Below are 23,904 nucleotides of genomic sequence, written 5' to 3'. Positions count from 1 at the left end.
CGAAGGAATCGAAGAGGTGGCCGGGGACACGGAAGAGAAGAGAAGACGCGAGAAAGACGAAGAAACGAGAGGAAGGGATCCGGAATATAAGTCTCTGCAAGGCCTCGCGGTTTCGCCGTTGCCTTCTCAGAACCGATCGACTCTCGAAACGCGAGGGAACAACAAAAACCAGATCGCTTAAAGTTGATACCCATTTCTTTACACCCCGAATTTAAATGCAACAAAGTCGATCCAAATCATTTCGGTTCCTTTGCCACTTTATCGATAAATAAAGCTGTTTATTAGGCAATCAAACCGAACCTCATTAATAATCAATATTGCTTAATATATACTAATAGAGGGCGTTGTTGAGTTGTGACTAAAATAATTATCGTAATTCCAAAACTTAACAAAAACAAGCACACAACAATGCTATGCCTAATAATAGCTATAGATAATTAGATTTATACTCGTATTTAAAATAAAGTAGAGATTTCGAAAAGTGTCTGACTTTTTACTTCTCTTTAGTTTAACCTGTTTGTTAAATAAAAAGTTACATTTGTTATGTTGATATGGTTAAGTTGATAGAATTTAGCTCATTTTGTAAGAACGAGTTCTAATGGCTCACTTTGTTCGCGTCTCCGTGTATAGCTTTAGCATAGACCTCGATATGCCTCTCGTTTTACCATGTCGGTAGCTTCAACGAGATATTATTTTTTCTTTGTTCAATTATTCGCTGCCGTAACGGTGTATTGTGCAGCATCAAATGAAAAAGAGTTAACGGCGAGTTCAATATCAAACGTCTAGTTCATTTACCAGTTTGCCAGCCTCTGCCAGCCTCTGCCAGGCTTTGTCAGCTATTCAGAACAACGACCGGATACGAAGTAGACGTAAACACTAAATACATAGAATATGGAAATGAATGCAATGCTCGTGGAACAGGTCACGAAATTCTTTTTGGGCCGGTCCTGAGACCCAGGCGCAGAATAAAGATTTTTGCCCCGATAGAAAAAAAAATTTACCATTCATGCGCGTAGCTTGGGAAGCGCGAAAAATTATGCCGGAATCTTTTTCCCCCCTTTTCGTCTGAATCGGCGATATTGTCCGGCACAGATTACACAGTTCCTTGCTCGGACTGCCGAAACCATACCAGATGGCGTAATATCCTTTGACTTCGTATTATAATAAGTGAATGCAAAAGTAAAGCGTGTGATGCGTCGAACGATGATACCTTTCTATACAGAAAAATTTTTGTTCGCGTGATCCATCCAAAGGTAACCTACTATCTCGTTTTTCTTCTTCGATGCCGTAAGACATGCACGAATGAAGATGCACGAGATGCAAGAATTACGATTCACATTGCTCTTTTGAACCTCTAATGAAAACTTGGAGAATTGAGTTTCCTAGTAAGATTATTACTTAGCAACTAGTAATATTAGAAAATTGATAGGCATAATGTTAAGTTTTATAATTTTGCAATTTTACGTCGAATATGACGATTAGCTGATTGATGACATTTATTTGTAGAATTTTATTTGTTTAGTATGATTATTTTACTATTATAAAATTTGTCACTATTATACCAGATAATATATTAACATTGGTAATTTAAAGTTTGTGATTTGAAAAATCTGACTACAGATATTACTTTATGCAAGAGGGTCCTACTATTCTAAACATTATTCTTTAAAAGTATACTTGCATAATAACGTATTTTATTAAGAATTCAATAATGTTTCTACAGATACCCGTCATACCCTCTGTCCATTCAGTATTCTTGCGGAATCAAGAAGAAAAAAAAGGGGGCCGCTCCGAATAGGATTAAGAACTATCCACTGTGAAAAAACGTCTGTGAGGAATGTCGGGAAAATAAATGATAAGCTGTCGTCAAATAATATTACGCACTAGACGTATAGTTGGATAAGACAAATTAATCGTCTATGCGGCATGAAATTCCTCGAACGGGACCAGCTACGAAACAGACGCCATATACGTCGGATGGAAGGCAAGAGCGGTATGCCTGAGAATGGATGCAGGTCGTTTCGACAACGCAGACAGGTTTTTCCCTTTGAAGTGCACGGGGAATCCGCCTTCCGGGTTCTCATTCGTTTCACGTCCACTCGTCCTATATACTCCCATAGATAACTCGCCTGGAGGCGACTGAGAACCATCGAGCGTGGCGCTGTTGGTATTCGGTACAAGGAACTCGCGGGCACCCTGTAATTTCGCTTGTATTAACGCGGTGTACCTCAGAAACTGCGAGTTACCGACCGCATTGCGGTACTTGCTGCCCGATTCGTGTCCGTGGGTCGGTAACTGGCCAAAAAACGCGAGCATAAATTATGGCTGACTCTTCCTGTATCGGATTTTTCGACTGGTCTTCGAACTTCGTCGGCCTCTGCGCGCGTAATGAAACGATTGAAAATTACAGGGGCCCACGGTGATAGTTAGAGCAGCGAGATAACATCGGTCGTGCCACGGCATTTTATCGTGTGTTGTTTTAAGCGTACTAACGACCGAGTAATTAAGTCTGCTAGCACAGCCTCCCTTGAGGCCTCTCTTCTCTTTTCCAAACTCTACTTATGCGTGTTAATTATCGAATTAAGAAACACGTGTATATACTACGTTCACGTCCGCATAAATGTTTGATGTCTCGCTTAGTGGTTCAGCGTAAACTATACAAGCGCCAGAAAACGTTTAGGAATAAGGTATATACTATGTATATAGAGGATGATCCCCATGTAATTGGAAACACTGCGTAACTCCATAAATATTGACGTTATCGAAAGTTGTTAATGGCAAAAAATATGGCTTTAAAGGAGGTCATGTATTATACTGCTCAATAATTTTAGGGAGACTACAGTTGAAGATTGAAGAAAACATGGAGATAACGTTAGAATATTGATATTTCTTGCGAAACCTATAACCTACTATAAGTTCATCCATTATAATGTTTGATTAAATCAAAATGTTTATCCTGAACATTAAGATACTTAATATTTCCTTAAATCGGAAACAAACTAATTATTATCTATATGACCTATTTAGGACCACATTTATATTTTCAGAGACTCTAGGCGCAACATCATTATTAAGCCTAATTAAATTGTACAGTTAAGTTTTATAATATGGCCTCATAGAGAGTAGGACCAAATATGGCCCTGAACCGAAGTGTTCACAATTTAAAATTAACGATATTTCATTTTTATTTCCGAAATCATACTCCAAATATTTTTATCAGCAACAGTACAAGAAATCAAGCTATCAAATTCACCCACTGAAGTCAACCAAGTAAAGTCATAAGCCAAGCATCAAATACACTATAGTGACATAACCTAGCAATGACATCCATAAATCGGTCGCTGGCAGACATTTTTATCAGTCAACCAACGAGATTAAAAAGCTTCCTGTCACATGCTTGCACGCATTCCATAGTGGTGGCCCAATCGCAATCATGATTCGCGTCAGTATGAGAGAAGACAAATAAAAGACAGCTGCTGCGTTAACAGAAATAAGACGAGACAAAATGAACCTTCTTCGTTTCTTTTATCCAATAATGCGTACCGTTCAGTGACGTATTCCGGAATACAGGGCCTTACGCGACATCGAGGGAAACAGAGAAAGGGTATACACGTGCACATGTTTGTACATACACGAGAAAAGGAGAGAGGAATTGAACGAGGGAAAATGATACTTCATTTCGATACAAGTAAATGTAGGAAAGGAATGTCACGATCAAGGTAAAGAAAAAAGGTATGGGGACAAAATAGTGAAGGACTAAAATTTCTAAATATATCTATACAGTTACTGATAACTACTCGAACGCTTGGAATAAGAGACTTTTATATAAAACTTTTTGAAATCTCATTAGCACTGTCATGAGATACGACTGCTATAACTATATTGGTAAAATTTGGAACCAGGACTTGCACTTAGTAAAAAATTAATATATTAATTGATAAATTCGTATGCTGTTTAAAGGCTATAGTAATCTCTATGAATTGTACATGTATTTGTAGTAAATATCTCGTAACTTTAATATACATTTTTAGATTTGTTTCAAATTTTACCAATACAGCTATGATAGTCATGTCTCATTATAGTGACACAATTTCAAAATGTTTTGTGTAACGCATTGTATTTTATTTTCTTAATTAAACCAATAAAGATAAAGTTTTCCTATCTTACCAATCATTTTCAATTGGAAAATAACAAATAATATAAAATTCTTTTAAAAAATTATAATATATACCAAATTAAAATAGATATACCTATAATTAATTAATATAACTTGTAGTTATAACTTTTATAGGAAAATTACATAGTCGTGTACAAAAAAGATGCAAACTGTACGAAAGAAAGGAAAGAGAAAATAGTGGACGGGCGGAAATGAAATTGAAAGAAAACGCGTTCGAAAAAAGGAGGAAGAGTTTACAAAAGGTGTAAAGAAAAGAACAGGAGAGGAAAGGGGGCGTCGAAGACAGGGAGTAGGAGGGAGGTGTGGAAGGAGCACGAGAGTACGAAGCAAGAAACGCAGCACGAGGGCTGTGCACACGAGCTTGGGGAAACATACGTATGCGCATTAATGTGTGTGAACGCACCGCGTGCGCTATGCGCTGCGTCTGTCCTTGCGTCCTGGCTCAACACGCCTTGGCAGTTGCCATGCGGGACATCGGGTTCGTGAGTTGACGTCACTCTATCTCCCAACAGACGAGTTAATATTGATAAGTAGAAGCGTTACATGCCCTGGATGTTGGGATGAAGGGACATCAGCTCAAACCAAGTCGAATAATCGACGCGCGTTTCGCAAACCAGTACCATAATGTGATCTTTTTCGTTAGCCAAATAATGTTTAAGATATTGAAAGGGTATGTGGCACGTGATATCACTAATCTAGAAATATATTATTTAAAAATTATCAGTCAGATTTATGGATGTTTATGTAAATTTACGTTGATGATTATAAGAGAAAAACATGATAAGTACATTTTTGTTGAATTGTTGATTATAATGTCATTGTGTGAGTAAAAGGGAATATTTCAATATAAAATAGCTAAAGATAAAAAAAATCCGTTAGGTCTAGCTGAAGCTTTACATAATTGTTAAGACAAATAACATTTTAATATCCGGAATATTTTAATATCATACAAAGTAATGTTTCCTAAACTGTAAAGAGGGTGGAAAAATATATATGTTTAGTTCCAAAATTAAGTAATAGACCAATTTTGGTAACGTAAGATTATTTGACAAAATTGTTCTCCTGTAAAAAATGGAAAATGTGGCTCATTGTGCTCTTCTCGCGTGATCCTCAATATTTTTATGAAAACCTACTAAACCAAAAGTAAAACTTACACAGAGATTTGTTTCACTCACTAAATATCAGAAGTACTGCATTTTGAATATTATATCTTTTATGCTTTCTGTGCATTTTGAATTTTAAAATTTCCTATAAATGCACAAACATCCGCAGTCTAATCGGAAATCAAACTACAGAGACGCGTCGGTGGCGTGGTTATAACTGCGCCATTAATAAGAGTAGTGCTGCAAATTGATGAAATGCAATATGGGTGAAATGAGTTTGCCAAGGGGGAGTTGGCGAGGGTCGTGTAGATCGCTCGAAAGCTCAAAATAGATCAGGGGTGGATTCGTACCATCTGGACCTTTAATTTCAGGGGACGTAGTCCCAGACCACGATACGAAAGAAATATTAATGAACGGAAGTCACTTCGTTATTATGCTTCACTGGCCTCTACTGTTTGTATACGATTGATCATCCACAAGCCTACAAGACAAGTAAGCATTTTCATAGCTGTGGCTAGATTACGTAGCGAGATAGAAACAAAACCCAGCGCCATCGTCCATGAAGCACAAGTGTCATTTTCGAATAGGTCAAGGAATATATTATTATATATTCGACTATCTTGAATAAACATGTAATAATCTTTGTTTTACCAGAATATATCTTATACATCTTAAATGTTTATTTGAATTCGTCACAACTCAAAAATCGTGATCAAATGGTATTTACTTGATTTATTGTATATTAATTTTTTAAAAATTCAGAAAGAAAGCAATGAAAAATATAAACGGTACTATATATAAATAAATATAAAAAAAAATTTAATAATTTCATATACCTATTAAGGTATTTTTTATTAGATCTAGAAAATATGGGAAACGAAAAGATTATATCGTGTTATAATCCAAGAACCGTACCTAAGGTGTAGATGGCGAAGGTATCGAGCGCTAAAGGGTTAAACGTGAACGTTTGAACAAGCGTGAAGTCCCATTCGAGGCCGACTTTTCCAAGAATGACTTGTTAAAGAAGGAATTTATCGGTAGGTTTTACGGTTCTCTTCGTGGTTGCTTTGCCTTTACTGCAAAGCAAATACATATAGAGAAATGGGACCAGAGCTGATGATATGTCGGAAGGGAGGATCCAGTTTGCGCGAAACGTGTCTGTGGTTAATCAGAGCTTTTCAGGTCAGATACGCAACGCCTGTTAAACATTAAATAAATGATACGATTTTATTTTCTGTTGCTTAAGTGCTTCTTTGATAAGTAAACGAAGTAGATACCACACAAATTCGAATTTAAACGACTCCATTTCCATCACGATAATAATATATACGATTAATAAATAATTAATCTATAGTATCAATAACATTAAACATCATTATTTATCACACATATTAGTAATAATAACATTGTTATTATATATGTCGTTAGTTTTTGAAAACACGGTGTAAGGAATTTTGTATACACAATGTATCTACATTTCCTAATAAAAAAACAATATGGCCGCTATTTGAATAACCTATAGCCCTATAGCTTACCTCAAAGTGTACTCTACGTATACTCAAGTGTGTCTTAACGCAATGTGTATTCTTTTACACGTTTTCCATAGAATATTGTGGCGCCAATGTGGGTACACAAGTATCTACACTCGATTGTTTCTCTCGAATATTTTCTTTCGAAAAGAGAAAGCTGACCCTTTCGAAAAGAGTTCTCAACTCCCGCCGTTACCTTATACCTTTCTGGGTTACCGGATCCGTGAATGAGAAAGACGATATCGATGCAAAAACTTCGACAACGCAAGATAGTGGCTAACCTCGAAATTGTCGCTCACAGAATCGAACAACTTTTTGATAATCGATCGATGTTGCGAGAAGATTTAAGAATTAAAACAAAATCAATGGTTTGAAAACAAAAAATAATTTATAACAATATACTAGGTTGTTTGGAAAGATCATAGAAAAAAATTAGAAATTTATTAATTAATCTGTACTCTGTTTTATGGCGACTTGTATTTCTTTCAAATGGCTTTTGCAAGGTTTCAAAGTATCCTGTTTATTGTCATTAGTCTAAGTGATTTGTCAAAATCAGGATAGATTATTTATTTGATAAATGAGACTTTTGAAGGTGAATATTTAAGCTGACAATGAGATCATTTCAATATTTTTGACATATTCTTAAATAATACAGTATTGATGATTCTTATTGAAATTTTCCAATTTTGAAAAGACTATGAATTTCTCGAGCAATTCAATATAATATATGATATCTAACTACGTAATATGTATAACTTCAGACTTAATTATACATTAAGATATATTGATAAGAGCAGATACTATACATAAATTGAATTTAGGATAATCAAATGTTAAATATTATTTGATAATAGTATAATAATAATAATAATGATTTTTATATAGGTACATATATATATATGATGAAACCGACGAAAGAATGTGCTTACTCTTTGTGTTTCGACGTATGTACATATCTTATGACCTAGGGTGAGAACCTTGGGTACTACGCGTTTTCTTCGTACTGATGTGTCGTGCAATACGAAGACAGAATGTGTACAACGCGCTAGTGTGAACGAGAGAGACGAAAAGAGATGAAAAGTAGGAGCTAGAAAGAGAGAAATGGCAAAAGTAACTAAAAGATGAAAGAAGACAAGGAAAAAAAGCACGGGACCGGTGCATGTTCTCTACGCATGCCACGTGTTTTACCACCTGCCTCGACTAGACGTTCGATAATGGAAAAAATATACACGCGGATCATTTAAATACTCGGCTACTGGGAGCATGTTTCCTGAGAACAATAAAGTCTCGCTGTAATACGAACTACACACGTATCGAATGTCGTAAAGTACTTGTTCGAACAATTTACGACGTCTTCTATTAGTAATGAACAAGCGATTGATTTTTATACAAATTCATATTTTCATGGATACAATTAAAAGAGTATGACTTAAGCAGAAATTCGTTTTATCTATATTTTATCTAATATTATAAAGTATGCTATATATTCGAAATTTTCTATGTTTCTACATATCATATAAATTCTATAGATTTCTATATTTTTAAACTTCGTATAATTATATAAAAATCCGCAAACTACTAATAAGTGATAAATTGGTTAAATTATATAATTCCTTAATATTTATTTCAAAACATAATATTTCGTACTCCTCTTGCAATCGAATATTATTTGAATATAAAGAATATTGTAACAAAACAAAAATGTCACTGAACCTATGTTGTTACGAAAATAACTTTTTTGCAAGAATTCGTAACTCTAGCGGTCAAGAATTTGTTTCTTCGCTCCCGGGGTTAACTACCTCGGAAGAAAACAAAGTTAATAACACATACTTAAATAGGGATGTATTTCTAATCGATTGATAATCACTCAGGAGCTTGATGTCAGCAAATATGACAGAACCTAGATACAAGTGTAATTTAATTTAATTTAATTTATTAAACGAGTTAAATACCCATTTTTCTAGATAGAAAATGTAAGTTTATGTAGAACGTTAAAAAGGGAAAGAAATAGAAAAAGATAAGAAATAAGTTCACACGTTTTACGAGAAAGAGATAGAGACTCACCTCTTTCTGGCAAACCGCATATCGATCAGTGTTGCATGATTCGCTGATTGTTGCCCGGTCCAGAAACACAGTTAACGAGACACGATTTATTACGATAAATTTCTATCAGTCGTCGAACTTGACAACATGGCCGAACTCACCCCTAACCAAACAACTAAGATTCGCAACTTCCAAGGGAGAAAACGTAACGAGGACTACTGTATGTCAAAGTGTGAACAATTTTCGTGAACTGAACCGTCAAACGGAAGGACGCGACCTATCGGACGTAAAGTTTGATATCCTGCTTTTGTTTACACACAAAACTTGACAGGAGAAACTTAGATTTCACGTTGCTAGATTATGGGTCATTCGGCATTCGAACCGTCTAGGGTAATTTCTCGCGCGAAAATTAACGGAAAATATGCATGTTAGTGACATCTGTTGAGAAACATGCAAATTACGTTACAAATTTTAGCAACATATATTTTGGAGTTTGTTGAAAAGTAGAATGCGATGTTATCTTTCTTGAGATTATAATATGTAACATAATTAGATTATTTTATTTGTATCTGTAATAGAAGAAATAGGAGTTAATAATAACGTACAAATTTTAATACACAAATCTTGGAGCTCTTGAGGTCAAATACAATGTTATATTTTTTGTAATCACAGTAAGTAAATTATTCTATTTGTTTCTGTAATATAAGAAATAAATAAAATAATAAGACATATACGAAATTAGATTTTTTATATTCTATTTGTACTCTGTTGTCATATTTTTTAAGTGTGTTTACGTGTCATATGTATAATTTTTTGTTTTATATTAAATACAGATCTTTTCATATAAATTTTTGTTCACAAAATATAAATTATAAATTTAATGATGTAGAATCAAGAGCATTGTTTTCTTGTGATCAAAATGTAGTGTAAATAGTGAATTATCATAAGTGCATTGTAATCAATAAAAATGTCGAAATATCGCCTGTCAAATGGTCATCGGTATGTAAATATTGTACCACAAGTTCCCGCGTAAAATTTATTTACACGACAAGAGATCCAATACTTAAGTCTTATAAAAACTATACATTATACTATCAAGGATGAAATTCAGGTGTAGAATGATGGACGTAATTGCAATGAGAGATTTCACCAGTGAGTTTAAATCATGGAAACTATTTCTAACCTTCCCTGCCAATTGTTGTGTATAATTAAATATCGATAAATATTAGTATATTTATGTTACCCTTATTCTTATACAATTTTGTATATACCGGAAGTATTTCAACGTCTACGACTAAATAGCAATACCAATACAAATTTTTATACCGAATGCAACGTAATAAAAATTTATATTGTATTGCAATTTTAACCCCTCTTATTATCAATCAGTTTCATAGAAATACAATAATATTAAACTATACAATTTTATTTCAGATATCGTTAATGTTATCGCTCGAATAACAAAACAGTGTACCTTGCGGTTAACGTTGGATGAATTATGCTTCAGTGTCACTGATGACCGAGCATCGATGGTTTGGGCTGAACTAAGTCAGACTCATTTTTTTACTGAATACATTATGAATGGCGTCTCTGAAGAACAGAATGAGATTTATTTAGAATTTGATCCCGCATTGCTCGCCAGATCCCTAGGATCTTTACGAATGACGGCAAAAAGCGTTAAAATCAAATTAACGAATAAACGACAACCGTGTCTCACTATAGAAATTGAGTTACCTTCATTAAGCATGGAATCAAGACAATGCTTGCACGATGTACCTGTCAGAGTTATACCACGACGCGAATGGACCGAGCATCAAGCACCAAATATTCCTGAATTTCATGTATAAACAATTTTTCCTGCTTATTTTTTTTATGATACTTCTATACTACAGATTTTTATGTATTTACGAAAAATTTGAATGTGCAAAAATTCATAAAATATTACAAAATATTCAGAATACAGTACCCGTTATACTACTTGATAGGTGGAATAAAGCTCTGCCAAGGTCAACATTTTTTATTTTCTCAAAAATATGAATTTTCATAAAAATTCGCAGTCTAGTTCTTTCTTAATTGTTATTAGTTTTTCATAGTACAGGAAGTATTTGCACTTATTTATAACTTAATATCTTCTTTTCCAATAAAGTGGTTTTTTATCAGATTTGATATTTCATTTTCATAGTATCATATCTCTGTAGCAGTTCAAGTATTACTAAGTGGTACGAAAGTGGACATATCTAGTTAATTAATGTTTAATTGCTATAATAAATAGAATAATGTGTAAACATGTACTTTTTGTAACCATTGTACTTTTATTTTTCTATTTTTAATTTTTTCCAGATTTCGGTCGATATGCCTCAACTTAAACACGTAAAACATATTGTAGAAAGGATGAAAAACATGAGTCCACAATTAACGTTAAGCGCCGACAAAACCGGCGTGTTTGTATTGAAAATCGACACGGACAGTGCCACAGTGTCTACACATTTCCAAAAGTTGCAAGTTTGGAGTTGTAGTCAACAAAGTCAAGAAGACAAAATATCGGCTACTATAGATATTAAGAAGTTTTTCATGTTCCTAGCTTGGGACATAACACATCCCGATGGCGTGAAATGTAACATACTTCAAGACAAGATGGTTAACTTATTTCTGCATGTAGCAGATTATGTTAAAATACAGTATTTCTTACCCTCGGTATCTATTTGAATCGCATTAATTTTAACAAACTGTTTTCATACAATATAAATTCTTTATTTTTTACACACCCTTGAGTTTTTTTTACGCATAAAGGCAATTGATACAAAATGAACTTTCGGCGATTAACGTCAATTATATGCTAAATTGAAGTTTCGTTCATTCTCTTGTCTGAAATTTTGATGCATTTGATCGATCTGCTGAATCTTTTGATTCAGCAAAGTTGTTTGCTGATCTAACCACTGTAAACTGTTCATATGAGCATTCAATATTTTGCCAATTTGGACAATAGGGTCGCTGGAATCTTGCGTACGATTGGCTTGATTTAAATGTTCAATGATTTCCTTCAAATCTTCTGACATTCGTTTTAATTGAGTATCAAGATCTTCCGCTAAACGATATGTGTATTCTCTTTCTGGATCAGATACTGAAAGAGATGCTAATTCCTTTTCTAGTGGTACTAAACAGTCTTGCAACTCTTTCTGCTGACCAACCTGTATTTGTAATTATATATATTTGTAAAATTGTAGGGTTTATATTTTATATGTTATTTAATATATCATAATAATTAACTTACAACATAATCCAATTCATGCTCCAACTGCTGCTGCTCAATTTTGACTCTTTCAACTTCTTGATTCAGTGCTACTATTTTCTCTCCGTTACTTATAAGCAATTTATCCCAAGCATTAACTTGTTCAGCTTGATTTACAAATACCTTTTCTTGCTCTTCTAGTTCTAAGGTCCATTTATTTATGGATTCTTCAAACGAATTTATAGAAGCAGGTTGAAGTGTACTCGCAGATGAACTGACACTGTTATGTTTCATTTAGTAAATAACAAAATATTATATTAACTTCATATTACAAAATAACAGTAAAAACTAGACATACGTTGTAGTTGTACCCAATGATGCTTGAGTAGATGTGAGGCTTGCTGTGGCTGCAGTTTGATTTAAAGAAAATCCTGCTGTGCTAGTTGAAGTTGTCCCTGTACCGAAAGTAAATCCTGTGGCTGCAGATGTTGTGCCACTTGCACCTAAAGAGAAACCTGTAAGGACAATGAACAATGATTATTTTCATAAAACAGACTTGGATTATTATAATATATATGTACTATGAAAATTAATAACTAATACCTGTTGCTGTCGTGGTTGTAGCTATAGCAGTAGTTACAACAGGCGTTGCAGAAAGAGTAAACCCAGTTCCTGTTGTTATTGTATTTGGTGTACCAAACGTTAAGCCAGTTCTAGCAGTGGATACAATAGTTTCACCGCCACCCAAGGCAAATCCAGCAGTAAGTAGCTTGGATGCAAAAGCTGAGGTCGCTGCTGTTGTTGTTGTCACTGTGGTAGTACCTCCTAAATTAAAGCTTAAAGTATTTCCAGCTGGTGCTGGTGTAGAGAACCCCGTAGGAACTGTTGCAGTAGTTGCTGCAGGAGTTATGCCAGTACTTGCAGTTGTACCAGTACTAAATGTTAAACCAGGTGTTTGTGAAGGTACAGTGGTTGTAGGAGCAGCAGTTGGTGTTCCAAAAGTAAAGCCAGGATTCTGAACAGGAGTACCACTTAATCCAGTACCAAATACTCCACCAGGTTTAGTTTGTACTGGTGTAGATGTAAGCGAGAATCCCGTTGGTTTTGCTGCATCTCCAGCACCACCGACTCCAAACGTAAACGCTACAAAAAGAATTAAAATATTGTAGAACAATAAGGTATAATTATATTTTTTGATTACTACAAAATATTAAATATACTTGTAGTTGGTACAGTGCTTGCAGGAGTAGTACTGGGTTGAGACTTTGGAGTACTGTATGTGAAACTCATTTTTATTTTTTATATTATTATACCTATAAAATAATACATATTTAAAACTTTACTAATTATCGTATAAAAATGCTGAAATTTGTAAGAAAGTTAAGCATTATTCATTATGTATTTTATTTAAAAACTTTATAAACAGTTTTACAGCTAACCTTATTCGCTTTAAACGTCATTGACTTTAATACAAGCATTTGAGGAATAAACAGTCAATGCTTAAACTAAAAATAATAAATTATTATAAGATACTTATACACTACGGTTTATACTTTACAATTATTTATTTTAGATCCTTTGCCACAGAACTCTCTTTAAAATTACACTTCGCAGTTTCTAACCAATATAAAGCAAATTCAAGCGAAATTAATCAGATACAGTGCACTCTATCATATTCTAGGTTAATAGATGGCATTGTAGTGACGAGACATTCATTGTGAATATTCTTCCCAACGGACGTTAGTAATAAAAAACATTCAAAAATTAACTAAAAAATTATTACATTAACCATAAAAAATTATTAATATTCTATATACAGTAATATCAGTCAATACAATTTGTAGATTAGAAAATCTTTTTTGACCATAAAAGACATTGATACATTTATTATGGTGTACAAAAATGTGAATAAATAGAACAGAGTGTGTGTGTGAAAACTATTGCACAACCCTTCTATATTCATCAAGAATTTGATCGGTATTACTAGTGAGCTTAACCTCAACTCGCTACATCAACATCTCAATTTTTATTACGTTAATACATAATTACTATATATTTATTTTGTGTTTAAAGGATTTAATTAAATTGCTACATTAGCATCATATGATAATATCACACATCATGCCTAAATAGAGTGCACGCATTCATATCTAGAGCTAGAGCGTACGTTTCCAGGAACTTTTAGCCGCTTCGTGTGTGAAACATTCTTCTTGTTCAGAGGCAAAGTTTGCTTACGAAAGCCGCGTGTTACGACTTACGACTTACGACCCACGCGATAGTTTACGCTTCATGGCGATTCTGTGTGTTATAGAATCAGTTACTGGTGGACCTAATATTCATCTTTCCTCGGACTAAACTGTCCAGCGTTCTCTACGCAAAGTCTACATACTCCGTGTAAAAAAAGCAGTGTTGTTTATCTATGTAATTTGTGAGAGTATATACCTAAGGCGCGAAAATTGTACCTTGTGTACATCACACATTTCAAACAGATGTCCAAAACCTAAATTGTACAGATTCGTGTATGTTGTAGAATAAATTAAACACATCCATCGAAACTTATATTGTGTCTTGTATTAACTATTACATCAATTGTACACATATAAGGTGCCTATATAGAGCATACACGTATATATAACAGAAGTGTTTTCTAAAGAAAATACCTCGAATTGGTGATTTGTAAACTCGAGCAATAAATGAATATATCGTATTTATATAAGTGTTTTCGAAAGATGAAATTGGTGCGAAATTAGTGATTTGGAAACTGGAGAAATTAACGACTTATTAAAGATTAATTGTTTCCATATATAGATTAACGGATGGTAGGAAGTAGTGTTGTTTTATTAAGAACTTCCGGGACGGTTCTTTAGTTTTCTTTTTTTAGCGAATGATTGGCCCAGTTTCGAAATCGTGGTTAATATAGCGATAACTGACTGAAGATTGCTCGAAATTAAAATGAACGCGGATTTACATATGTGATACGGCTATCTTCGTAATTTTTCTTCTTAATGTACTAAAAATATTATCTTTTCAAGTAAACGTTTATGGATTTAATCTTTATCGATCGTTACTATTGTTCGATCAAAATGTCGGTAATTATTACGTTATACGTACTTATGTATTTGGCGAACATAATTCACGGTTCCACATTAACTGCACCCCCGCAATCGGCAGTGGTTGTCGCTTTCGAAGATATCTATGACATATCTTTACTAGCCAACACTTTGTCGGATCAAGGGATCGATACAACGTTAATTATACCGGAGTCCAACGAAGACGAAGTTTACGAAACTTTGATCGATGTTGAAGTGCTCACAGTGAAAATGGAAATTGATGAATCTGCATATTCTACAAAGAAAACGATTCAAGCCTGTGAAGCTTTGTTAAAAGATGAACAAATCGCGAAGAAGATACAGGAAATTCAACCTACCTTCACTGTATTTCCTGCACTTTGGTATAGTTTAATATTGTTATATATATTTACAATCGAAGTGAATTTCATTAATGATGATACTTTGTATTATTGCCGTGTAGTTTCCGAAAGAATTTTTAAAATTACATTAAAATTATTTTAAATATTTAGTAGCTTCGATTTCGTAGTAACTTAAAAGTATTAAATATATCGAATTTTTGTAATTTTAGTATATTCCAATTACTTGCATTTTGATATCATTTTCTAATCATTTTAGACATAATTTACTTCCGGTAGTTGCTTTCTAAGTCAAGAATCATAGAAACAATTATTTTTGACTCAAGAAGTTTTAAGTATTCTCTACTTATCCTTGTCTTTAATTTTAATTTTTGCGATTAGGAATTGCAATTAAAAAAAATTAATATTTTTCATTTTTCGATTAAAAGTAAAAGAAGTATTAATGATTAAAAATAAAACTGATAATTAAATTATAGATTTCTCTAAGAAAGACTATGAATTAATTTCTAGTTTTAATAATTAAAAATTATATAAATAATAATATAGAAAATTATAATATCGTAGATAATAAATTTCTAGGCACGATGGATGTTTGCTTCCATGGGCAAGAGCTATTGAGTCTATTCCAGTGATATGGACGCGCAATCGAGAAGAAGAACTGTATGTTTTCGAATATACTGGTGCCGCTTTATCGGTTCAGAATACAGGAGTTTGGACCAGGTTGTGGATGAGTACTACAAGGAGGTCAATATTCTCCACGGCTCGGGATGAGTACGCGGTGTATGCTCTCCGGATAGTGGGAAAATACTTGCCAGACATCAGTCTCAATTTAGATAATCTATACGCTGATGTTCGCCTTATACTTTGGGACGCTGACGTTATCCTACGCTCGGATTATGCATTACTCACCCAGCTGATAGTGGAAGTGAGATATCAAAAATGTTTACTCCGATTCTGTTTTCTGTTCTCCTAATAAGATATTTTTCAATGTCCAGTACATTTAATCGCGTGTTTCGTTGTTAATTGCTAAAACTGGACTTGGAACAGTTTTAGATATTTGAAATATTTGAAATATAAAATATTTGAAAATTTGAAAATAAATTTGCTAATTAAAAAATTAGAAAATTAGAAAATTAAAAAGTTAGAGAATTTAAAAAGTAAAAAATTTCACATATAAAAGCCATTAATAATTCAGCAATCGCCGATTTTAAAATAACCTTCTCCCTTAACTTACACTATGATATTGAACTTATGCGAGGCTTAATTGATTAGTGCACTCGTTTGGAAAATGAACGGTTTAGGTTCGAATCCCAGTTCAGTAACTTGATACCTTTCCTCTTTTTCTTCTTACCATGTAACGTACGCCGTAATTCCCTAATAATACCACGCAATACCCATCTCTGTCTTTGGTGTATAATTAAAAATTATCGAAGAAGAACGTTCCGTTAACAATCTTTATTGTAGATCGGCTGTCATCACTGTAGAGGGGCACATCCATTACAAAGTGACCTACACAAGGCTCTGATCGAGTATCGAGTGGGTACTATTGTGGCTCTTCTGGATGAAAATTATGAGACGTTAATTAGGGAGCTTGCACAGAAATTACCTCAAGGCAGGGAGGGCCAAGCAGTGGTTTGGAAGAACACGAAATGGCAAAATTCAAATAATGGTCTACCAGAAAATCTTTTCGTTCGCTCGAGAATTGATCGGCAAGACTTAATAGGTAAAATATTACATTGAATTATAGTCTCCTCATAGAATCCTAATAGGTTCCCGATTAAAATTAATTACTTTAACTCTTTCGTTTTAAAGAACAATATCATTTACATATCTTTGGTGGGCGGGTAAAAGAGTATACATCAGGATTATTAGTTTGACAGAAAAGCACTTACAATATTTAAAGTGCTTAAGATCAGGTGTTAACTTTTGGATATACTATTAGAATCATAGATAAAAGAGCAGGAAAGAAATGAAATTGACTTGTATTATTAGAACCATAAACAAAGCAAAATTTGTTGTTAGTGACCAAAATGACTTATACTTTTTTGCCTGTCTATGAGAGATATTATCTTTTCTTTTCTAATTTTTTTATCACGTGTAAATTAATTGGGAAATATATTTTAAAATAATTTTGATAATGTTGTTATCATATTATTGCAGGTTATGGACGTACAAGAGTGGTGTTAAGTCACTGTGCAGACACAGAGCTCCTTGAAGCTGCTTTCCATGGAACTCCAGTCATATGTTTCCCCAGAAATCCCAACGAATTTAAAAATGCTGCACGAGCGGTTCAGTTAGGCTTTGCACGTTCCGCTGAAGAGATTCATATTTCATCTGGTGAAGAACTAGCTAATACTGTGACTCAGATTCATGAAACCATGGACTATCGCGAGAATGCTAGAAAAGTATCTTTAACCATTCGTGATAGAATAAATCCTGCTGTGGATAGGTTAATCTATTGGTTGCGTTACATGGCAAGGACAAAGGATTGGAATTTAGACTTCCTAACTCCAATCAGTCCAGCGAGGACCTTGAATGAAGATCTCCAATTCTTCCTTGGTCTCTTTGTAGGTACTATAGTTGGAATATTTTCGACAATAGGTTGTATGTTAGCAAGATATTTAGTCATATCTAAAAGAACACAAAGATCAAAGGGAAGATATACGCGATAAAAATGTGGTTGATCTAAAAGAGGAGAAAAAAACATGGATTCGATAGGATGGATAATTACGGACACGTTTCGCATATGTATTTATATAAATGCACGTAGAGTACAGGTACATACAAATACAAATGTTACGAGCTAGGGTTTATCTCATTGCTAATGAAGAGATGTAACTATTACGAGAATACTTGATCGATAAGATTGATTGATGATTGATTGCTTGCTTGGAAAAAGCTAGAAAGTATGATGTAGCATATTATCAACGACGAGGAGAGAAAAATAAATTACAATTTGTCAATACTGCGCTCTGTATGTCGTCTCGTTGCACGAGTGCTCGCTCGTGTGCGTTATCGCCTAAATCCTTACAAACGTACGGACGAATCAGTACTTATAGTTCATTCGATTCTCTTTCTCTCTAGCTCGTTCGCTCTCTCTCTCTCTCTCTTTTAAGGCCATGTTCCTTTAATTAGATCAGCTGCCTTTGTTTATGCCGTTCAAACAGAGATTGATTTATTCATGCAACGAATATACAGAGTGTTCCATTCTAAGCTTTGATATTTCATATCATTCAGATTATTTCAATGTCGAAATTTAAATGAGATTTCAATGTTATCATTGTTTATTTTCGCGTCCCCTTTTTATTCTGTTTTTGTAATCCATGAAAGATGTACATTGGATTAATCTGTATATGTGAAATCTTGTAAACAAATGAAAAATATGAAAATAGGTTTTCTTCATAATCTTTGTAGAATAATAGTGAAACATTTTTTACTTGCAACGAATAATTTTCGGAATCGTTCAAAGATATAATCTAAATATAACACCCTGTATATTCGCATATCGTTGCTATCGACACATGTCATCAAACAATTCGTTACCTCATATAGATTTAAGAAAAAAAGATCATCGTCACGTAAGACGGGTGTAAAAAAAACCGATCTTCGTATAAAATATTGGTCATTGTAAAAAGAAGAAAAAAATACAGAGTAAAAAGCTGTACATATATTCAGTATAAAAAATTGTTTTTAGTATAAAAAAGAAGATTAAAAAATTGTCTCGTAAAAGCGAAAAATCATCGAGCAATCGTAATTAAGAGATCGCGACACATGATCAATTCGGACTTCGTAATTGACTAGACTGTGATCCATCTAGATCAGCGTGGCTGAAATGCGACGAAACGGTAGCTTCCACTTCGCGCAATGAGATATTATAGAACGTTACTCCCTATGAAGAAATACAATGAAATATACTGATGAAAGTTGTTTCATGAGGATGAATAAAACGCAAAGAAACGAAATGAAAGAACAAAGAAAGGAAAAATAAAAGATGAGAGGAGGGAGGCTGCGGAAAACGCAGGAGCGATCACTCTTTTCAAAATGCTCCAGTTTCTCTCTCAATGCAGCATTCAATGAATCTAATTAACATCGATCGTGTTTTCATGCATAGCTGGCAGAAGCGATATAGCGTGATTACAAGTCTATTTCATAGCCCTAACGGCAATCTAAAACATAGATATATTATGTCAACTCAGAATTGCTTCTTCGTTTGTAGCACATTTAAACAAATTTTGTACATTATACAATTTGAGAAGCAAGTTTTAAAATTTCATAATTTACTATCTTTTCACACAGTGCACATTATACTAAAATTGTGAATATACATTCACACATTTAAGTATCAGTTCACGTTTATAACTTGAAGTTCAAGATGCCGCTATGAGACACCTATGATTCTAGATGCGACAATATCAATGTCGCCGTTTAATGTTTCAATTTATATAACCTCACTATGTTGCTTCCACCAACAATACATGTTCTGTATGTATATATGCTTATCTATATACAGCGCGGCAGTCGTGGACGTAAAATCTACAAAACGGTAAGGAGACAGTATGTACAGTCATTGGCAGAATTGTTCCCGAATCGAGTGACTCGAGGCGAACTGTCGAGAGCGGATATGTGTTGCTATCGCGGCCTCCTTTTCCTTTATTTGTTCCCTACACTCCTCTCCCGCTCTCTGTACTCTTTTCTCTGATGTAGACTCTCGCTTTCGTAGTCCGCCTCGCTCCTCGTAACTCGCATTGTTCGCCGATACGCGGCTGACATACTGCGAGTAGTGTACAGTGAGTCGTGAAAGTACATATTTAGACGCCTGCAGACGTAAAGCATAACGCGTATGGCTTGCATAAGTTACGCTGGAACTTTTAAAATATGGTTCCAAGAGGCTATATAGCTTGCACAAATTCGGGGAAGCCGCTCAAGATCGTCGCTTCGCCATCCTCACCACTCAATGTTTTGTCACTATATCGTTATATCTTTAACATTTTTTTATAATTCGGGCTTTGACATATTTTATTATTGATAATTGTGAAATGTTATGTTAAATATGAAAATTATGTTCAAAAGTTATTGGATGCGTTATAGCCAGAACAGTATTTTGAAAGTTTCGGTATAACCTATATAGCGTTTCATTTCCGGCTGCAAAGCGCATAAGCGTATTTTTGCAGCTCACTGTAATTCGCTTCGTATTTAGGTGAAGACAAGGTGGTTCTAGGCGCTAGAGAGCATTGGTATACAATGAGATACCTACACATCGTGGAGGTTTTTACTTCGAATATAAATAAGACTCTCGCGCCATACGCAAATGTGCGAGCACGAACAGAAAGTTAGAAAAGAAGAGGAAAACAAAAATATGGAAAGAAAGGAAACAGTTGAAAAATGGAAAGAAAGGAATAGAGGGAAGAATGGTCGTCGAGTGGCCTAATATCTCGCCTATATTACTCTATTTCATCCTCGTGTTCAGATTCTCGCTTATCCGGACACTCGATCTCGTTCACGCGGAAACACTCGCACGCTTCTCTATTATCGTCATGTTCTCACTCTCTCTCCCTCTCGCGTCAGCAAAAACCGTAAATTATTAACATATTGAGTTTCAGCCAAGGATCAGTACGCTGCGAATACGTTTAGCTGTCCTCAATGTCGAACAAAATATTCACCGCTACACAGTAGTTTCATCGATTAAAACAAGATCCTTTTCGAAAGGTTCAATTTCGCTCTTCCTACGATTACGTAAATTGTAGTATAAGACGAGCACTATTGCGCGTATGATATATGCTCTTATAGTCGAGCCCAATTCCCGTTACATTTTTAGATATCCGTGGAAATTGGTGTAATTTTTCATCGTTGATCCTCAACATGTTAACATTTACATAAATAATGGTGCACCTGAGAGCCAGACTAATATAATAAGCCACGTAACTGTGCAACCGCATAGACACCTTGGACTCACTGTCGCAACGTTAATACTGAGACGACTCCAGTTTTATGACAGGCATCTTTTTTACTTCAAAGTTCTTTCTACAGGATGTTCTATTTTGCTTGGATTATTTTAAATATCTCTATGGTGTTTGATAATATGAAAAATGATGCTTTCTAAAATAACTAAATCTTTTTTATCTTAAGAGATATTTTGGCGATTATTCAGAATTGTTTTCGATTATTCAATAATTCAGGATTACTCAAAGTTCAGATTTTTTATATTCCACATGTAACTCAGTAACAATTCTTTCAATTGAAAGCAATATGACTTTTTGATGGGTGCAATTAGTCCGTGTCTATTACCAAAAACAACAGAGATATTGAGGTATCACGTGTATCATTTTGTACATCGTAAACACGTTTAGATACATCCTAACATCTTAACATTCTAACCGTCCGGAAACTACATTATATACGCTCAAGGTCGATAGTTGCCGAAGCGCGGTGGACTTACGACACTCTGACTGTCAGGTACAGAATGCACTATAAACGTAACGTGTTACTCTTCGTAGCCTCTCGCGGCGCTTTTCTCTACTCGGCACGCGACTGACTTCCATATCTGGAGCCAAATCGGCCTCGATTGAATTAACTTAAACAAACAAACAGAAAAAAAAAGAAAAAATACAAACTAAAAGAAACAAATATCAGAAAAAGGAAAAACACGGGGATGGTAGATGCGCGATCTCTACCCTGATTCCATTGCGACCATGAGAACGGGCCATCGTGTATCGAGGGATCGTGGAGAAACTGCCTCGACGCAGAGGGTCGTTAAGCACCTTTCGGTAGGTAGGCCGACCGGAATGCAATTTTTTTTGCTTCTTCTTCTTCTTTTTTCCTTTTCTTATCTTTTCTTTTGTTTACCGCCTAATTGCACACGTGCTCCTCCCGTTTGTGCCGACACAGCTCGCACTTCACGTGACAACACCAGACGAATCGACAATTGCATTTCTCGGTCACATCCCGGACTCTCGTCTGGTATCCCCGACCGCAGCACAGTAATCGACATCCGTCCAAACCAAGGGATGTTCGATTGCATATCCTTCCTCTAGTCCCGGGAATACCGAGCCTAAAAATAGAGATATTTAGAAAAGGTGTTCTAAATAAAAAAGGTTTCAATTATGAAAAATTGTATTTTAAAATTGATTTTATTGTGTAAATGTTCTTGTTATTGAGGACCCAAAAATTGAGTTATGGGTTGTATGAAATCAGGTAACATTGAAGGCCATTTCTTTTAACATTGTGGTTTTGAACCTTCGTGAATATTACTGCCCTCTGCATTTCAAACGAGAACTACAGTAGTAAGAACTGAGTGACTACTGTAAATTGAAGTGGAATAATAAGTAAAATAAATGTTATAGTACGATTTTAACTTAATAGGTGCTTTAGTTTTAAATGTAATATAAAAAATGAATGTATAAAAGAAATAATATAAAAAATAGTAATGTTCAACTTCTCACGTGATATTTTTTTCACAATAGTCAGGACTATCTTCAAGGTACACTAGGTCCGTTTTATTAGGTCGTTTGAGGTCTGGACGAGCAGGCCTCAATCTCGCTGGTCTTCTACCTCCACGTTGTGCCAGTCGTACCAACGCTGCTCCTTCGTGCAACGCAGCTAACGCTGCTCCAGCCACCCTGAATGCCGGCAGTCTTCTCCAACAGACGCGTACGCTGCATGACCCAGACATTCCTAAGACAATAAAACAATTATGTTTCAATAGACATTTAGAAAAATAAAAAGAAAAGATTATAAGTATGTATATGTAATATGGAGAACTTTAAGAAACTTAAAGTGGTAAAACTTACTAGGGACTTGGAACATCTTCTGTATTAAGATTCTGAAGAGTACAGAAAGGCATAAAGAACTACAGTAATGTTTTGAATTTGTAGAATTCTTTTACAGTGTATTTTAAGAGATACAAAATTCAATAAGCAATATTTTAATACAAGTCTAATAAGATTCTCTAACCTTACAATTGAAAACCTCCTTTATTCTTAAAAAGTACAATGAAAGTAAATTATAAATTTGTGATTCAAATACTTCCTGCTATTCATTGTTTCCTATATAAGAACGCATTAATTGTTTTAGTATCTAAAGCAAACATTTGATATCTACCTCAAGTATTCTCTATCATACTACACATGTATTTTTATTGATCCTGGTATTTCTTCATTTTTTAAACCTAATTATCAATATGAAAACTTCTAAAAAAACGGACAAGGAAGGATAGCCGCTGGTTTCACGAGATTGATAAAACGAACGTCACATTCCTTCTTTTCACGGCATGCTTTGAGGCTGAAACAGGTCTCAGGAGAGATTCTTCTACCCATGAATCTGTACACGCATGAACGCAGCGAACCAACGACGAGGTGTGGAGTGGGGGAAGGCAAGGGATTGGTGAAATCCTAAGTCGT

The 23,904-nt window shown here is 34.6% G+C and overlaps 5 protein-coding genes across 10 annotated transcripts in view; 2 read left to right on the top strand and 3 right to left on the bottom strand.

Moving 5' to 3' along the window:
- Myb (proto-oncogene like protein Myb) overlaps positions 1–9,012 on the bottom strand; it is a 40,272-nt gene extending 31,260 nt beyond the window's left edge. Inside the window, exon 1 of the mRNA XM_069112731.1 lies at positions 8,874–9,012. Within this exon, the coding sequence (XP_068968832.1) occupies positions 8,874–8,893 (20 nt within the window). The 5' untranslated portion in view covers positions 8,894–9,012. The remainder of the gene's footprint in view (positions 1–8,873) is intronic.
- Positions 9,013–9,708: 696 nt separating this feature from the next.
- Hus1-like (Hus1-like checkpoint clamp component) lies at positions 9,709–11,616 on the top strand. 2 transcript variants are annotated; one of them, XM_069112923.1, is made up of 3 exons: positions 9,709–10,004; positions 10,287–10,693; positions 11,193–11,616. In XM_069112923.1, the coding sequence occupies exons 1-3, from the start codon at positions 9,953–9,955 to the stop codon at positions 11,556–11,558; spliced, it is 825 nt and encodes a 274-aa protein (XP_068969024.1). In that variant the 5' UTR covers positions 9,709–9,952; the 3' UTR covers positions 11,559–11,616. The 2 variants fall into 2 exon arrangements, with proteins under 2 accessions (XP_068969024.1, XP_068969029.1); XM_069112928.1 differs by lacking the exon at positions 9,709–10,004 and adding an exon at positions 10,021–10,188.
- Positions 11,582–13,752, bottom strand: Nup62 (nucleoporin 62). 2 transcript variants are annotated; one of them, XM_069112825.1, is made up of 6 exons: positions 13,640–13,752; positions 13,302–13,394; positions 12,685–13,224; positions 12,440–12,596; positions 12,124–12,361; positions 11,582–12,040 (listed from the first exon to the last, which is right to left on the bottom strand). In XM_069112825.1, the coding sequence occupies exons 2-6, from the start codon at positions 13,369–13,371 to the stop codon at positions 11,678–11,680; spliced, it is 1,368 nt and encodes a 455-aa protein (XP_068968926.1). In that variant the 5' UTR covers positions 13,372–13,394; positions 13,640–13,752; the 3' UTR covers positions 11,582–11,677. The 2 variants fall into 2 exon arrangements, with proteins under 2 accessions (XP_068968926.1, XP_068968921.1); XM_069112820.1 differs by having other exon boundaries at positions 13,521–13,707.
- Positions 13,753–14,579: 827 nt separating this feature from the next.
- On the top strand, positions 14,580–18,315 carry LOC138179719 (uncharacterized). Its single transcript, XM_069112812.1, has 4 exons — positions 14,580–15,532; positions 16,088–16,433; positions 16,973–17,231; positions 17,669–18,315. The coding sequence occupies exons 1-4, from the start codon at positions 15,123–15,125 to the stop codon at positions 18,178–18,180; spliced, it is 1,527 nt and encodes a 508-aa protein (XP_068968913.1). The 5' UTR covers positions 14,580–15,122; the 3' UTR covers positions 18,181–18,315.
- The window catches only part of LOC138179741 (protein Wnt-4), a 75,598-nt gene continuing 69,940 nt past the window's right edge, over positions 18,247–23,904 (bottom strand). For all 4 annotated transcript variants that reach the window (XM_069112836.1, XM_069112845.1, XM_069112855.1 and 1 more), the window contains 2 exons: positions 22,948–23,179; positions 18,247–22,556 (listed from right to left, as the gene is read on the bottom strand). In XM_069112836.1, the coding sequence (XP_068968937.1) occupies positions 22,355–22,556; positions 22,948–23,179 (434 nt within the window). In that variant the 3' untranslated portion in view covers positions 18,247–22,354. The remainder of the gene's footprint in view (positions 22,557–22,947; positions 23,180–23,904) is intronic.

The sequence above is a fragment of the Bombus flavifrons genome, chromosome 1, assembly GCF_040668555.2.
Source record: "Bombus flavifrons isolate JBK064 chromosome 1, iyBomFlav1_principal, whole genome shotgun sequence".
Classification (NCBI taxonomy): Eukaryota; Metazoa; Arthropoda; class Insecta; order Hymenoptera; family Apidae; genus Bombus; species Bombus flavifrons.
This window is presented reverse-complemented; position numbering and strand designations above follow the sequence as displayed.